The sequence below is a fragment of the Anser cygnoides genome, chromosome 1 (genome assembly GCF_040182565.1).
Source record: "Anser cygnoides isolate HZ-2024a breed goose chromosome 1, Taihu_goose_T2T_genome, whole genome shotgun sequence".
NCBI lineage: Eukaryota > Metazoa > Chordata > Aves > Anseriformes > Anatidae > Anser > Anser cygnoides.
This window is the reverse complement of record NC_089873.1, coordinates 195,903,929-195,920,381: the sequence shown is the minus strand read 5'-3', so window position 1 is coordinate 195,920,381 and position 16,453 is coordinate 195,903,929. Positions and strand designations below refer to the sequence as shown.

Here is a 16,453-nt window from a genome sequence, read left to right as displayed (position 1 = left end):
GGGGGGGGTGGGCGGCGTGAGGAAAGTGGCGGGGCCTCCTGAGGGGGCCCCGGGTGAGGGGGGGTACTCGCTGAGGCGGTCCCGGCCGAGGGGGAGATGGGCGGCGTGCGGTGGGCCTTCCCCTGCGCCTCCTGGCGCCCCCGCCGCGAGGAGTGGCTGCTCGCGGCGCGGCTGGTGCAGCCCGAGGAGAAGGAGCGCATCGGGCGCTTGGTGTTCGCCCGCGATGCCAAAGCCGCCTTGGTACCACAGGGAACGGGGCGGGGGGCACCGGGGGCTGCCTCGTCCGAGGGGCCGGGGAGCGGCGGGCAGGGCTGTTTGTGGAGAAATGGGTCCTGCGGGGTCACGTCAGGGCGGCTAAGGGGTTAGAAATGGTTAACTGGCAGCTCTCGTTGCAGTTTAGCTTAAGAGGGGTGGTAACATTCAGCTATGGGTAGTTATTCTGAAAGGTTTACAAGTTTTATGTACCTCAGGAGGTAAAGTCATCATATCACAGAATTAATAGGATGGTTTGGGTTGGAAGAAACCTTAAAGACCATCTAATTCCCACCCCCTGCCATGGGCAGGGACACCTCCCACCAGACCAGGTTGCCCAAAGTCCCATCCAGCCTGGCCTTGGACACCTCCAGGGATGGGGCATCCGCAGCTTCTCTGGGCAGCCCGTGCTAGTGTCTCACCACCTTCTAAGTTAAGAAAATATGAGCATGTTCTAGGAAATTCTGCACGAAAACAGTAGTGTAATCTGTAAAAGAAAAAAGCTGTTTCATCCAGAGGCTTTAGCATAATCAATTCAGGTTTAAAATCTTACGTAAGAGTGGGGCAGTAATGCAGTCTTTTGCGAATTACCCTATAAACAGTTACTCATCATTTTTGTCTGCACAGTATTTCATTTAGCACTGAAGTAACTGAATGAAGATACTGAGAAGAAAGGTTTTGAGAGAGTTTTCCTCTTCAGTGCAGGATAAAAAGTATTCATCTGTGCAGTAAAGTATCCTAAATAAAAGAACTATTTTATGTCATTCTTCTGGGCTCTGACTACTTCATATTGGGCTTTGTGTTGTCTCTGTGCTAATAGTGGTAGCAAACGTTGCATAATCAGGTCTGGTGAAATGTGTTTGGATTTGGTTAAGTTTATGTGGCAAGGGCTTTCATAAAAGGGAAAAGCCTAAATGATTTAGCACAAACATATTCATTTTCTTTCTGCAGTAATAAAAGCATACTTCTTTTTAGGCAAGTTGTTTTCTAGGAGCCATAGGTATCTACATAGCTTAGTAGTTCTGTGTGAATCACTCCTGTTTTATTTCATAGGCTGGTCGCCTGCTGATGCGGAAATTAATTGCAGAAAAGCTGTGCATACCTTGGAATGAAATACACTTGCAAAGGACATCAAAAGGAAAACCTTTCCTGGCAAATACCATACTCAATGTCTGTTCAAATTACAACTTCAATGTCTCTCACCAAGGGGATTATGCAGTTCTTGCAGCTGAGCCTGAGCTTCAAGTTGGCATTGATGTCATGAAGACTAGTTTACCAGGTAATGCGTTATTGTGACGAAAGCTCGTTTTGTAATATTTAAATGCTGAACACATTTAAAGTTTCCCAAAGAACCAATCTGTGTCCTAGCAATTTAGTGTTATTCGAAGAGTGTGCATGCATGTGTAATATATTTGCTTCTTTGTTGTTATACATACTGCTCACTTTATTCCAGATATGGATATGTTTCCAGTTTAGAAAACCAGAAGCCTGCAAAAATAGTCATAAATCTTGTTGTGATACTGGCAGGATTGGCATCAGCAGATATTTTAATTGCAATTTGCTTCCTGGTAGGCAGGTAGAAGCAGGCACAATTTTCCAGCTAGGGACAATGGGATCCATTCCCACAAGACCTTAAATGTTATTTCCCATTTCCATAAATGTGGATGTTATATGCATTAGCACCAGTAATGTAGCAAACTGGCATGTTCGTTATGTGTGTGCAGTAATCCTCAGTGAGAGGGGATCATCAGGGAGCGCTAGACGTGCCCCTCCCTCACAAAGGGCTAAACTTCACAAGCATTGACATCTGTGGCTTATTTACTAAGTAAATAAATTGGTTTATTTACTTGTATGAAATTTGAAGTTAACGTGATTCTATTAGTGAACTAAAGGACCAAAAGTGTAAATTAGAATTGTAGCAAAGTGTATTTTTAAATGCACTTTTATAAAGGTCATTTTCATTGAGTCAGAATAGTTTAGGTTGGAAGGGACCTTAAAGATCACCCAGTTCCAAACCTGTTGCCATGGGCAGGGACACCTCCCACCAGACCAGGTTGCCCAAAGCCCCATCCAGCCTGGCCTGGAACACCTCCAGGGATGGGGCATCCACAGCTTCTCTGGGCAGCCTGTGCCAGGGCCTCACCACCTTCTGAGTGAAGAATTTCTTCCTTATATATAATCTAAGTCTCCCCTTTCTTAGTTTAAAGCCATTCCCCCTTGTCCTATCCCTACACCACCTGACAAAGAGTCCCTCCTCAGCTTTCCTGTAGGCCCCCTTTAGGTACTGGAAGACCCCTATAAGGTCTCCTTGGAGCCTTCTCTTCTCCAGGCTGATGCATGACTAGGTTAAAGAAGAAATGTAGTGGGATTTACAATTTGCTGGATTTTTTCAGTCTTTGAGAATCCTCATTAAACAATCAAACAGAGACTATTTAGTAACAGCTGTGTTCTCAAAAAAAATCTCTCTTAACAATCTTCAATTTGTCCAGCACTTTATGCTCAAAATACTTTAATGTTGTAGGATTAAAAACTCAAACCTTAACTTGGCATCTTTCTCTCTGAGAGTGTTACACTTCGTTGTTGTTTATTGTAAACATCAAATTTTTGAATTGGCACATTTAGATAAGATGCACAGAAACTTTACTGAAATTCAAAGTGAAGTTCTCTGACATAGTTCCTTCTACTAGTAGAGGGTAACCCAAAAAGTGGTGGTCAGCATGTAGTGCTGTCACTGTAGTAGAAATGCTCCTTAACTGTGCTGGAGCAGATGTCCACACTATAGCCAGTGGAGGACCCCACACCAGAGCTGTTGGATGTTTCCTGACAGAAACAGTAGCCTGTGAATCAAGTCACAGGGGAGCAGATAGACCCCTGAAGAGACTAGAGCAATGCAGGGACAAAACACTAGATTACACTCAAGGACAGTACTTTTATCATGGCTTTCCCAGGCAAAACAAAGTGATAAACAGCACAGCAAACTGCAGATGCTGAAAGTAGCCATTAACAATCCCTGAAATTTGAAGCACAACAAGAGCATGCCATGGAGCAAGTAAGTGAACAAATGAAGCAGTACTGAAAACAAAAAAATTGATATTGTGACCAGAAATGGGAAGTAACAGTTCATAGAATATCCCGAGTTGGAAGGGACCCATAAGGATCATCAAGTCCAACTCCTGGCACCACACAGGTCTGCCCAAAAGTTTAGACCATGTGAACCCTAAGTGCACAGTCCAATCGCTTCTTAAATTCAGACAGGCTTGGTGCAGTGGCTACTTCACTGGGGAGCCTGTTCCAGTGTGTGACCACCCTCTCAGTGAAGAACCTCTTCCTGATGTCCAGCCTAAACCTCCCCTGCTTCAGCTTAACACCGTTCCTGTGGGTCCTATCACTGGTGTTTACAGAGAATAGGTCACCTGCCTCTCCACTCCCCCTCGCGAGGAAGTTGTAGACCGTGATGAGGTCTCCCCTGAGTCTCCTCTTCTCCAGGCTGAACAGGCCCAGTGACCTCAGCCATTCCTCATACGTCTTCCCCTCTAGGCCCTTCACCATCTTCGCAGTTGAACAGGTATTACAGCTATAAATTCCATCTAGCGCACTCCAGTCAATTCTGTTGATAACTTGAACTCCTCAAGCCCCAAGCTGTGCGACAAAAAAGACTGTGGTGGGTTGACTATTGCTGTCAGCTCTGCCCTGACCCAGTCACTTGGTCACTTCCACCCCCTAGGGAATTCCATCAGAAGGGCAAATGAGGAAAACATGGGTTGAGGTAAGGATAAACTAGTGAAGAAAAAGGGGAGCAAGGAGAAGCGATGCAAAGGCAATCACTGCCAGCAGGCAGATTCCCAGCCAGGCCCCAAGCAGTGCCTACTTCTGAAGCCTTTCTTGCTCCCCATTTTATTGCTGAGCATGACGTTTTGTGATGTGAAATACCTCTTTGGCCAGTTCAGGTCAGCTGTCCCAACTGTGTCCCTTCCTGATCTCCTGACCATCCCTAGCTGATTTGCTTGTTGGGGCAGAGTGAGAAGCAGAGAAGGCTTTGATGCTGTGCAAGCACTGTGGCAGTAGCTAAAATGTCAGTGTGTTGCTGATACTGTTGTAGTCACAGATCTAAAACACAGCACCATATGAACCATGGTGAAAGAAAAATTAACACCAAGACTGACTACACTTGAAAACAAGTCAGCTAGGCTTGCCACAGTTACTCATTTTCTTTGGACTTTAAGTGTTTTTGGGGAACTTAAAACCTTAAAGTCATTTACACACGATTATGAATAAGATGTATGAAAGTAGGGACATCTTCCATCCTTTACTGTTTTTTTTGTGCAGATGGAAATTTAAAGATATGTTGCTGATAGCCAGCTAACAAATCTTACAAAATTTTTTAAACTTTTGTTTTGAGAGTAGTAAGCAATTGTGAAGAGTATAGATTTATTTTTACATTTAGGTTTAGAAACCTGGTTTGTTTTGCTTCCCCATTTTGGAATACAATGCATTCAACTTTTAAGTGAACATATTCTTACTTTATTTCCAGTTAATATAAAAAATCCTTTAACTTCAATACTAGCTGGCTTTATTTAAATAATAGTAATAATCTTTGTCTTGTTTGTACAGCTTCCTTTCTCTTGTACTTTTTCTAAACTTCTTCACTATTTCTTTCTCATTTCTCTCACATTAAATCACTGAAATAGTGGATAAGTTAAGGTGCATTTATCTGTTGCTCATTCTGCAGGCAGTTGCAGGAAGAATCAAGGATCATTTGCCTTGTATCTGAGCGTAATCTTCTTTCGGCATTTTTAATCCCTGCTGTCACAAGACAACCTGACTTTGGTTCTGCACCTCAGTACACATTGTCACTTACTCTTAGTTATGTCAACTTCAGCAAGCTAAATTAAGGAAAAAATATGTAGTATTCATCCTAATAATAAGTTACATTTGTTGTTTGGCTTCTGTCACATAGTTTTGTAGTTTTGTCCTAGGATTTCCAAATAATGTGAAGCTGAAGGTCACAGAAGGATTTGGTATCAGGAAAAAAGTTTCATCTCAGTGTAAATGTAGGAAAAGAGATGAAACAATTCACTTTTTATTTTTTTAGTTTATAATAACAGGGTTTGGGTACAACATTAAATTCTTAACTTCTTCAAGAGAGGCTCCTGACAGTATTTCCTAGTATTGTTGATGGCAGTGATCATGAACTCCCACTGTAGAGCAAATGATGCCACATCACCCTGGACAGCTGTGCTGAGCAGCTGTGTGGATTTAATTTGGGAACATGTGCTGGTGAGACAAAACAGTGCTTTGAGATCTTATACAAACAGACTTCAGTGATTTTACCCAGAAAAAGAAAAACGATGGCTATTCTGGAGATGCTAGTGATTCCAGAGGCTTAAATGAGGGAGTGAAATTGGTGTTTCTGTAATACAGTGATACTGCAAAGGTGTGTATTGAATACCACTCTGAAACAAGCTAGTGACAGATACAAGCTGCTAGAATTCCTGAACGTGCGTCCTTTTTAATGCTACTTTACCCACATCTGCCTCTTTCATCTTCACAGAGATGTAGGTATGTTAGCAGAAAGTGGTGGTATTGGGGAAGTCGTTGTATCCACGGACTGAATTCGTAGTAGCAAGCCACAGTGTATATACAAAGGAGTACAAAACATATCCTTCCAAAATTACTGGGTTTGTTTCCAATTTTTGAACTTCCCTAGCTAGCATATTCTGTCCTGAGGTGATTTAGCTGTCAGCAGCTTGCATGGAGCACATCTTTTCTATCTTTTGGTAATGAAAGAGAGAAACTTCAGTGCTTGTCATTTTACGTAAAAAATAAATGTCTTAAGTGTGTCAGTGCCTGATCTTGCATTTTCCACGTTACTGAACTTTGCAAAAACATTTGTGAATTAAGTTTAAAAATACCATCTCCCAGATTTTAAAGAGGTTTTGTTTATGACCGTACAGTTTCATTGTTGAAATAATAATTTGTGGTTTCGGAAAAGAAATAGTTATGAAAATTTAGTAATGGTATGTGGTAGGAAAGTGAGTTAGTGAATAAGAATTACTAAGGATAGAGTTTGTAATTATAGTTTCTGTACTTTGAACTAATGCAAGTAGGTTTTTCACTTCTTTTTTTTCTTGAGAATGATTTTTGACAGAATTAGCAGGATTTTTTTTTTTTTACTGCTGTGCTATGGATAAAGGATACCTTTGACTTCACCAGCATTGTTTTATCTGATAGTTCCACTGAGTGGTGCTGTTGCTCTGCAGTTGCAAAGTACATTATGTTTCTGATCATAAAGGCTTGCATAAATCTGCTATAATCTCTTTCTCTGGAATAGCTACAAGGACAGAGAGTTCCATATGCACAGAGTACATTACAGTATTTTTTAATATGCTTGTTTAAGGACAGAATGCTCCATCTTGTGATGTTATCCAACAAAATCTTGAGGTCTCAAATATTCCAATTCTTAACACTCCTTTATCGTTCAACCAGTGAACAAAATATGCAGAATAAATACGTAGCAGAGTATCGTGCAATTGCAGGTTTTGTGAAATATGTTCATTAATTGTGTGCTAGCATATACACAAGGAGACCCTGGTGCACGTAAACATTTTATGTCACATCTTAATCTGTCCTATCTATTTTTGTTTTATTTATGTTCAGTACTGAAGAAGTCTCTTTCAATATTACTTTTGCTTTAGTATTACAATCTGAAAACCGAAACTACTGCAAGAATTAACAGTCTCAGAAGGTGAAAGTAGGCCACACAAAAAGCTGTTTTTAGTAGTGCAAATAGAACTTTTGTAGAACTCTCACTGCAGGTATGCAACAGTTCATCACTTTTTTTTCTTCCATTAAATACTGAAATAAATAATGTAGTGACAGTAGAAAAGGAAAATCTCCTCTTTAGGTATTGTATGTTATTGTTTCTTAGGGTGGTGGTATTTTTTTGGTTATCCCGCAGGTTATTGTAGTAGATTTAAAACAGGGCTTTAATTTATTTGCTTGGGAAGAATCACTGAGATCAAATGTGTGGTTTTTTTTCCCTTAAGATTATTTTAAGGTGATTTTTAAAAAATCATTTGGGAAAGTGCATACTGTGTTGCAAATTTGTTAGTGGAATTAGCTGTGGACATCATTTGTCTAGAGAGGTAATGTATGTGAAACTATTTTAACCCTTCCACACAAGAAATGAAAAGGATTCTAACAGTACTAGTAGTAACTCCCGAAAAAAAAAAAAAAAAGCTCAGCTTGTGTTGGTGTATTTAATTTTTTAACTTACGGACAAGAAATTCTGCAACAAGTGTAAACTTGGTTTAAGTGGTATATGGGTTGTTGATTTACTGGTCACTTAAACCCCGTAAAGTAGGGTGTTTTTAGAGACAATAATTGTATAATAATCAAAATTACTTTGTGCATTTGGAAAAAAAGTCTAGGTATTTCTACTATGCAAATGAATTTCTAGTCAGTAATACAGTTTCTTAGCTTAGATGGAATTATAAAGATAAATAAATGAACAGTTCATTCCTGATCTTTCACCATCAGCCTGCCATCTTTCATATGCATTGCTTTAAAGTTAGTTTGATCCTGACATCTTTAATCTTAATATAATTTCAGAATTAAATATCTGACGTGCAATAAAGTTAGCTTTTTTTCATGAATCTTTTTTTTATTCTAGGTAAGTTTATTAAGGCAAAAAAGGGTATTTTTTTCTGCATGTCAATTTTACAGGAAATTAATTTGATCTAAAAATACTTCCTGAAATACTTTTTTAAGTAAATAGAACGTGATGTGCAAATACTAGACTGTTTGAAACTGTTTCTCTCTGAGGCAAAGAAATACAATCAGAACTCATTCTATTTTTATTCTCATTATTTCATCACTGAGGTGAGATAATACAGGATAGCAACTTTCAAGTCAAAGATAAGTCACACGTGAATCGGAGTATTTAAATCCTACGTCACAATGGAAAATATGTTGGTGGAGCAAAACTCTTTCCAGCCAGTTTTGTGCCATTTCTTCTGGCAATCATAAACTAAATTCAGAGTTAGTCACACCTGCATCATAGTCAATATGTTTGGCATGAGTCTTTTATTTAGTAACCATCTTTAAGCTTCTGAACTTACAATGCTTTTTTCATTTCTGCTTTTCAGCTTTTGCAAAAAGGTTTTTTTTTGACCTAGAAAGTGCCAGAACAGATGGGAGTGCTTTTGTCCTTCTTACAATACCTTACATTTCTTTACCTTGACCAAAGTTTTAATTGTTTTTGGTTTTATTGTTGTATCTCATAGCAGGAATCAGCGTCTGATCTTTTGCTAGAATAGACAATTGCTGAATTATTAGGTAATGGTACAGCTGTAAATATGTACGTGCACTGTTTGGAGAAATTAATCAGGGTTTTACGTTAAATGCTATTTTTAATTGAAGTAGGAAGGTTAGGGTTTATAAATGTGAAAACAGTTCAATTTTAGATTCACAGTAGTGTTAAAATAGCTAACTATCAGCCTTATTGAACTAAAGCATCATAGTGATCTTAAGCCTTTCACTGAGTAAACAGGGAGGAATTTCTTTGTTCTTGTTCTGTTTGAAGATGGGAAGAAACAGCCATCTTAAAGATCCTTGTAAAGAGCACATTATGGCAATCTTATTATTCTGCTTTATTTAAATTTCTAACACTGTTTTAAGTAGGAATTTCCTCATGTTTGTAAAAAACACTTCCACGTTCTGGTAATGGATTAAGCACTGATGCTTTAATAAACTGTGAAAGGAAAATTTGATTTTTGTGATTGAATCTTCTCTTTGAGGGTAAATTGTTTCTGTCTAAAAAGCTTATCAGTCCTTCATGATGTTTTTTTTGTAGGACAACATAAAACCACTTGGATTAAAGTAGAAAATGGTAGCAAAATGTAGAACAGTGACAATGAACTTGTGGAGAATAGGTATGTTTAAAATGAGGGAGACGTTAATAATTAGGAAAAAAAAAACAGGAGCTTTTCATAAAAAATAAGAGGTAGAACAAAGAGAAACTACAAGAACATTTGCTGGGTTGTTGCAGAAGTATCTTTTTGCAGACTGAATTTATAGTAATCACAATTTATCCCTTAATTGGTATTTGGGGAAATTAAGTTACATATTCAAAATGAGAGACTGAAGAGATTTGAATATATACATTTTAACTAAATGAAAGAATTACTTCTTAGCCTACACTAATAACGGTTAGCTTTGGCTTTCCAAATTAAGGAATTCTAACACAAGGATGTAACAGGAGGGCCAAGGTTTCAGTAATTGTTATACATATGTTAAGAATTGCTTTTAAAGGAATTTCTTGGTAACGCTGATAGTTTCCAACAGGTCTGTAGGTGTGTATTTGTTGCAAAAGTTGGAAAAAAAGAAGCTGTCTTTATTCTGTGTTGTCCAAAGTTTCTTTGGATGTTCTCTGTGCAAGGGTTACAGTTTGGAGCTCTTAACGTATTAGTTTCAACATTGGAAGACAATATTCTAGAAAGATTTGCAAATTTTTAGTCTGACTTATGAAATGGTAGAAAATATCATAAATATTTTAACATCTTCCTTATGAAACAGTTTAAAAAAAAAAAAGCTTCATCTGGATTCCCCTGAGACACCTCCTTTTCTAGGAGAAACTTTGATGTTTTTAACAATGCAAATATTTTTGTTTCTTCACTATAAGATTGCTGGTGTCATGTCAGGTTTTGAAGAAAGTTTAGGACCTGGAGACTTTTGTTACGGGTATAATATTTGTCTACTCTTCCTTGCCATGTATCAGGTTGGTAATACAAGTTCTAGGCATTCATCCCTGTTTCATGCTGTGTTGCATTTTCATAGAAAATCCAATCTTGTCATGCATAAATGAAATTGTCACCTGCTCTGTTTAGATTTCAAGTCTTTTCATTAGAATTGCTGGTTGTTGTATTAAGCGTGTTGATCTTTCTCCTGGCAAAAACCAATTTAATAAAAACATGAGCAAACACTTGGCGATCGTATCTATAAGAGTATTACCCTGCTGAGCTGACCATGCTGTTCTGAAATATGAAATCTCTCTGGGCAGGGTGCCGAGCTGATTGTTGTGGATGTATCCTGGTAGGCAGGTGAGCGCTCCCCACGCTGCCACTTGAGCATCCCCCCTCCCCAGAGAAGAGAACTGAAAGGGCAAAAGTGAGAGAACTTGTGGGTTGAGATAAAGACAGGTAAACAAAGCTGTGCATAGAAGCAAAGCAAGGAATTCATTCACTACTTCCCACTGGCAGGTAAATGTTCAGCCATTTCCAGGAAAGCAGGGTTCCATCACACACAGTGGTTACATAGGAAAACAAACATCATAGATGAAAACATTGCTGCCTTTCTTCTGCTTTTCTTCAGCTTTTATTGCTGAGCCAATATCTCTTCGGTCAGTTTGGATCAGCTGTTGTGGCTGTGCCCTCTCCCAGCTTCTTGTGCACCTCCAGCCTAATCACTGGTGGGACAGCATAAGAAACAAAGACACTGACTCCGTGTAAGTACTGCTCAGCATCAACTAAAACACTGCTGTGTTATGAGCACTGCTTTCATCACAAATCCAAACCATAGCACCCTGCCAGCTGCTATAAAGAAAATTAACTCTATCCCAGCCATAAAGAGTACACTGGTGGAGGTGTATGGGTCATTGAAGTTCTTTTTTTTTTTTTTTTTTCAGTTGTGGGACATGCTCTGCTCTTGCTGCATTGCAATTGCATCTTCCTCTTGCATCTTTTTTATAGCCTATTGGCTTGATAAAAGCCAGCTCCAGCAGTGGCTGGTTTGGATCTGTGCGTGTGTTGATTTGTGTGTTGACGGGGAAGGATGCTGAAGGACAGCTGACTGCTGTTTCTTCTCTGTGGGAAGACCAAACAAAACATGATGGTTTTTAGCTGTTGAGTAGGCCAGACAGTCTCTTGGAAAGCCTAACAGTTGGCTTTTAAAGTCTTTTGTTGTTTTTTTTTGTTTGTTTGTTTTGTTTTCAATGCATATTCTTACATGGTTACTCTCACTGATGTATAGGAGAGATTGATTCCCAAATTTAAAGCCATAATACTCACTCATTTTGAAGGGGGGAGAAGGGAGAATATATACACAGAAGTGGGGATGTTCTAATTGTGAAAAATGTTTATATACTGTTGATTGTGGACGTCACGGAATGTTTATTCCATCTGGCTTTGAGATTTGTATTCTGGGACAGGCTTCTGTGCAGTGTCCTGACCTCTGCAATCGCAAGGTTTGGTAGTGCGAGGCTATAGATTGTTAGGAAAACAGGATTTTATACGTGGCTGCCATTGTGCTAGCCACATATTGAGGTTTTTGTTGTTTTGCAGAGTGACAGAAAGCCTGGCTCTGTTGACACGTTATGTTCCTAAATGTCTGTCACCCTTAAAGAGATCTGAGTGCATTTGACTTTTTGGTTGGCTGATTTGCATATTTAGTTTTGTTCTCACAACTCACAACCATAATGCCTTTATAAAAGAAAGTCCATTTGGGGGGTTATTTAGATTTTGGGTTTTTGTGTTTAATTTTAGCATGATGCATCATAATCTCATGAGTGTTGAAAGGAAGCAGAGTTCCTGCTGTTGAACAAAATGAGATAATTGCTTTAACTGTTTGATACCTTCTATAATGGAAAAATGATTAAAATGTCATTTTCTTGGGGCTAATTTACCTTTTTGCTGGAATACTGCGGCTACCTTGAGCTCTGCTAGATGTGGTCATGCAAGATCTTGGAAAGAGTTTAAACAAGAAAAAGGTACAAGCAGTAATTCAGTCAAGTTAAGAAAGGGTTTCTTACTTCTTATTATTGCTCATTATCTTAGTTGTTTTTGCTTTGTAGTTCTAAGTACATTTTATTAAAAGAATTCACAGTTTCTGAATCATTCTATTTGATAATACCCAGTGTATTTTAAATATTTTTATTTTCTCTACTTAAAAAGAAGTTAAAACCAGACGGCATATACCTCGTGCAGACCATAAACAAGCTGTCTGTGAATTGATGAGATGTGAAAAAAAAAAAGATGTGAAGTTGTATCTAGGTAATAATTTGTGATTTTTTTCAGTTTTTTGTCAGGGCCACACTTGTGTCAAAATTGCTGTTTCTCCAGTTCACTTTTGGAGGTAGAGCTACCTAATCAATTACGTGTCCTTATTTTCTTTTGTTGACTGTCAGGGCAGCTTGCTTAAAGATTGATCACTGCTGGGCCCAAGGACTACTGCAATTGAAACCTTAGCAGTTTTGCTAATATTACAAGGACTTAATGATCCTAACTGCAGAGAAAAATAATATACACTAATTATGGCAGATTTTTAATGGCCTTTCCATTTTTGTAGTCTGGGAAAGAGTCAGTGATTCAACAGAAGCAACCTCAAATTTTATGACTTAATGCTGCTCTTCTGAGTCATGCAAAGATACAATATCATCAGTGACTGAAAAACAAGAATAGATGTTCAACATATGTACCACTGGGAGAATTTCAGGATAATGGCAGGAAGTAGAGAGGTCACAGAATGCAAATTCAATTTCCAATTCACACTAAAGCTGTGTGAGCTAATAGATTTAAAAAACATGCTCTGTTAATTTCCTATCTGGTTCTTCTAAGTCATTTATTTAGATAATTATTTGTCCTATGTTGTCAGTTGCTAAACATCTGTATAAGGGTTAGTTTACATTAATAAACAACCAGGACTTGGTCATCTGTTGCAGAAGAAATGTTTTCTCTGTATCAATCTACTTTGGTTTCCTCTAGAGGTGGTAAAATACAATCAGATGTGTGGTGCCCTGCACCAGAAGGATTGTCAGCCCAAGAACCTCAGTATGTGCTCATCCTATACAGTTCATTAGCTTGCAGGATTTATAGCTAGCCTGTATTTCACTGTACTAAGCAGACTGATCGGTTGATACGTCGGTTGCTCATTTTGCTAGCTAGGCTAGGCCCATTTGCCATCTGAAAGTGAACTTGTATGTATTGATTAGATATTAGTTCTTGATCAGTGATCTGTTCCTTTCATGCAGTTCAAGGCAGTTAGGATTGTAGGGCTTTTTGCTTGTTTGTTTTTAAGGGATTATATGCAAGGCAGATTTTTGGCTTAGTCTTCAGAAAAAAAAATAGTTGTCATTTAAGTGGAGTAGATGCTATTAAATATATTTCAATGCAAGTGGCTTGTTGGGGGGGAGCATGCACGCGTGCTTGTGAATGCTTGCCTGCATATAAGATGTTTGTTTTCCAGATTTGATACTGGATTCTTCCAGTGTCACTCACTCCTTTCTTCTCCTCACTCTTCCTGAAATTGCCAGAGTATCTTATATTTTTAATGTAATCAAGGAACTTTTGATTTAGTCTATTTTAATATATAGAAGACAGTTTTTGAAAGATCACTGAGACTGTACTTGTAAGGATCTAATGTGCTTTAAAGTTTATTAGAAGGAGATAAAGCTATATATATATATATGTATATTATATATATATATATATATACAGGTAAGAAATCAACTGCCTTCACAGCTTCACTAAATTTAGTTTCACTAAATTTTACATTTAATTTATTCTGTGAACTCTGCCTTCAAACCTGTGTTATGTTGTATATACGAGTGTGAGGCTTAAGTGTCAGTAGAAATGAAATATGCCTTGGTCTCAAGGATAAAACCTCTAGATTCTCTTGTGAATATCAAACGAATTTAGACACCAGCTGAAGGAACTGGTCAGAGATTTGGTGGATGAAGAGCCTTTCCTATATTGGCTACTCTTCCGTAAGGAGAAAGTTAATGAGTGTTTTGGGGAGGAGGCAGAACTCTACATATTGGAGGGAGAAAGTATTTTTAAAGTTGGGATGTTGAGCAGCTAGACCGTCCGGTCAGTTTTTTCTAATGCAAATAATCATACATATTTGTATTTGTTAGACAATTAGATACTTGTACAAATTGTTGTCAGTTAATTGGATATTATAAAAAGAAGCTACAGTATGTTTTGGTTAACTTTATTAGAGATTTCTTGTTGAATCTCTTCGTTTTTCAGTAAGATGATCTAATATAAAAACAAATACCTTCAATATTTACATGTGGAGTTTGCAGTAGACTGGAGAAATGTTTTTGGGATTTCTGTTAATGAACAACTGCAAAAAGAATGATTTGCAGCAGTTTGAATAAAGGGAAGGAAAAGGAGTCAATTATGAAAACGTCTACAAATGAAAATATATTTTCAAATAAGCAGGGGAAGTATCAATCTGCTCTACTATTGAAAAGCAAATTAAAATATTTCACAATTTCTTATAAAAATAAGCAAAGTAGGTGTTCCAAAGTGTATTAAATACAAGCTTGTAAATGAAGTGGCATAGGTGATAAAGTGTCTATACAAATTATTGGATATATTTGGAAACTTTACATTGCTAAGAATTATCACATGCAAAATCTGCTGTTAACTTAGATTTTCATAAGATTTATAATGAAGTTATTTGGTTGACTGAACAGATGCATGCATTTTGGGAAATAAAAGGACTCAACATTTTTATGGTTGGGGTTCAATACTAAAAAATCTTTTTTTAAGGTATTAATAAAGGGTAATTATGGAAAGGAATAGTGTTAGATTTTTGACAGAACACTCATAGTAATCAATATAATACATTTCAAAGCAAGAAAACTCTTACATTTAAACTTTTTTTTGTCATTCCTCTTGACCCAGGCAAGTTTGATTTGAATCTCCTTGCCATGTTATTACCTTCTGTGTCACTGGCTCAGCTTTTTGTCTCCTGAAATGCATTCTCTCATTTCCCCTTAGAATCTAAATCAGGTTCTTCTGATTTCTTTCATTTCTTGAAACCTTTTCTCCAGCATTTTCACAGATCTATTCCTGCCACAGTTACTTTTCTTCTCTTAGAGAAAACCAGCAAAAGGTTATTGTCTGTTCTTTCAGAGTTTTAATAGTTGATGGGTATAAGGATCTTTTCTCATTAATCAAAACCATCCATTGAATTAGCTTACCAGTTTTCCCTGCTTCCAACTACACTTATTTTTCTTATTTTTCAAATCTTGTATGCCAATGTCTTACCTGTCTTACCTATTCCTAAAATCACAAAAATTAGGTTATTCTGTGATGATCCCCCACCTAGTTAGATGGCCAAACCAATCAGATGAATATTGTACAGTTTCCTGATGCCAACCAATTTAGATAAGTGATTTATGTACATCAATATTTTTTTTCCAAAGTGCACACATTGTGTGTTACAGGGGAAAAAAAATCTGACTGTCCTCTGAGATGGACAAGATTAGCTTAACTGTGTTGGATGCATTGGAATCAGAATCTAAATTCTGATTCTTCAGTAGCTCTAGGTATGCATTGCAAGAAGGAGCATTTAAAATGCTGTTTTTAGTGAAGTTTTTCCACACAGTTGCATTCCCAGCTAATGTTTCCTCTCAACATGTAAGTGTGTTTTGTTGTGGTGGTTTTGTTTTGATAACCCTGATCACTGGGAAAGCAGTGCTGGGTTATGTTACAAAGGACTCAGTACTGTGTGAACCCAGCTGTGTGGCTTCTGCTCGGGAGCTCGTTAGTGTATGGATGTTAAGAAGCACGGGCAGATCAGATGTGCAATTTTCTACAAACTACATAGGCATGTCCTACAGGAATCCTTTTTATTTACTACTGAGAGCTAAATAAGAAATAGGGGTATGGTTACATATTTCCCAATGAGAGTCTAGCCTTACCGTTTTTCATTTAATCCGTAAAGACAAAAAATAGTCCTGGAAGTATTTGTGTTTTGTGTGTGCACTACAGCAAAACCATTTGTTCCTTCAGAGAATCTGGTTTTCAAATTTATTGTCAGGTCATATGTTTCATGATTTTCCAGTTCATAGATCTTTATTTTAAAGAAAGTTTTCCTAGAATTTGCTCTTAGATAAGTATTGAAGTTTGCTTCTAGCTCTTTTCCTCCCTCAACTCCCAGGTCGTGAGAGATGTGGTGTGGTGGGTTTGCCTTAGCTGGCTGCCAGGTATCTGCCCAGTTGCTCTCCCACTCCCCCACGTCAATGGGATGGGGGAAAAATAAGATGGAAAATGCTCGTGGGTTGAGGTCAGGGCACGGAGACCACTCATCAGTTACTAGCATGAACAAAACAGACTTGATGTGGGGAAGATTAATTTAATTTATTGCCAGTTAGAAATACAGTAAGGTGCTGAGAAAGACAAAAGTAGGGTGC

At 38.0% G+C, this 16,453-nt stretch overlaps 1 protein-coding gene across 3 annotated transcripts in view; it reads left to right on the top strand.

The window, feature by feature from the left end:
• Nucleotides 1-16,453, top strand: part of AASDHPPT (aminoadipate-semialdehyde dehydrogenase-phosphopantetheinyl transferase) — a 164,400-nt gene that overhangs the window by 203 nt on the left and 147,744 nt on the right. For 2 of the 3 annotated variants that reach the window (XM_013199087.3, XM_066989839.1), the window contains exons 1-2: nt 9-240; nt 1,306-1,531. In XM_013199087.3, the coding sequence (XP_013054541.2) occupies nt 97-240; nt 1,306-1,531 (370 nt within the window). In that variant the 5' untranslated portion in view covers nt 9-96. Of the gene's footprint in view, nt 1-8; nt 241-1,305; nt 1,532-16,453 lie in introns of those variants that run through there. The other variant, XM_066989840.1, reaches the window with a different exon arrangement.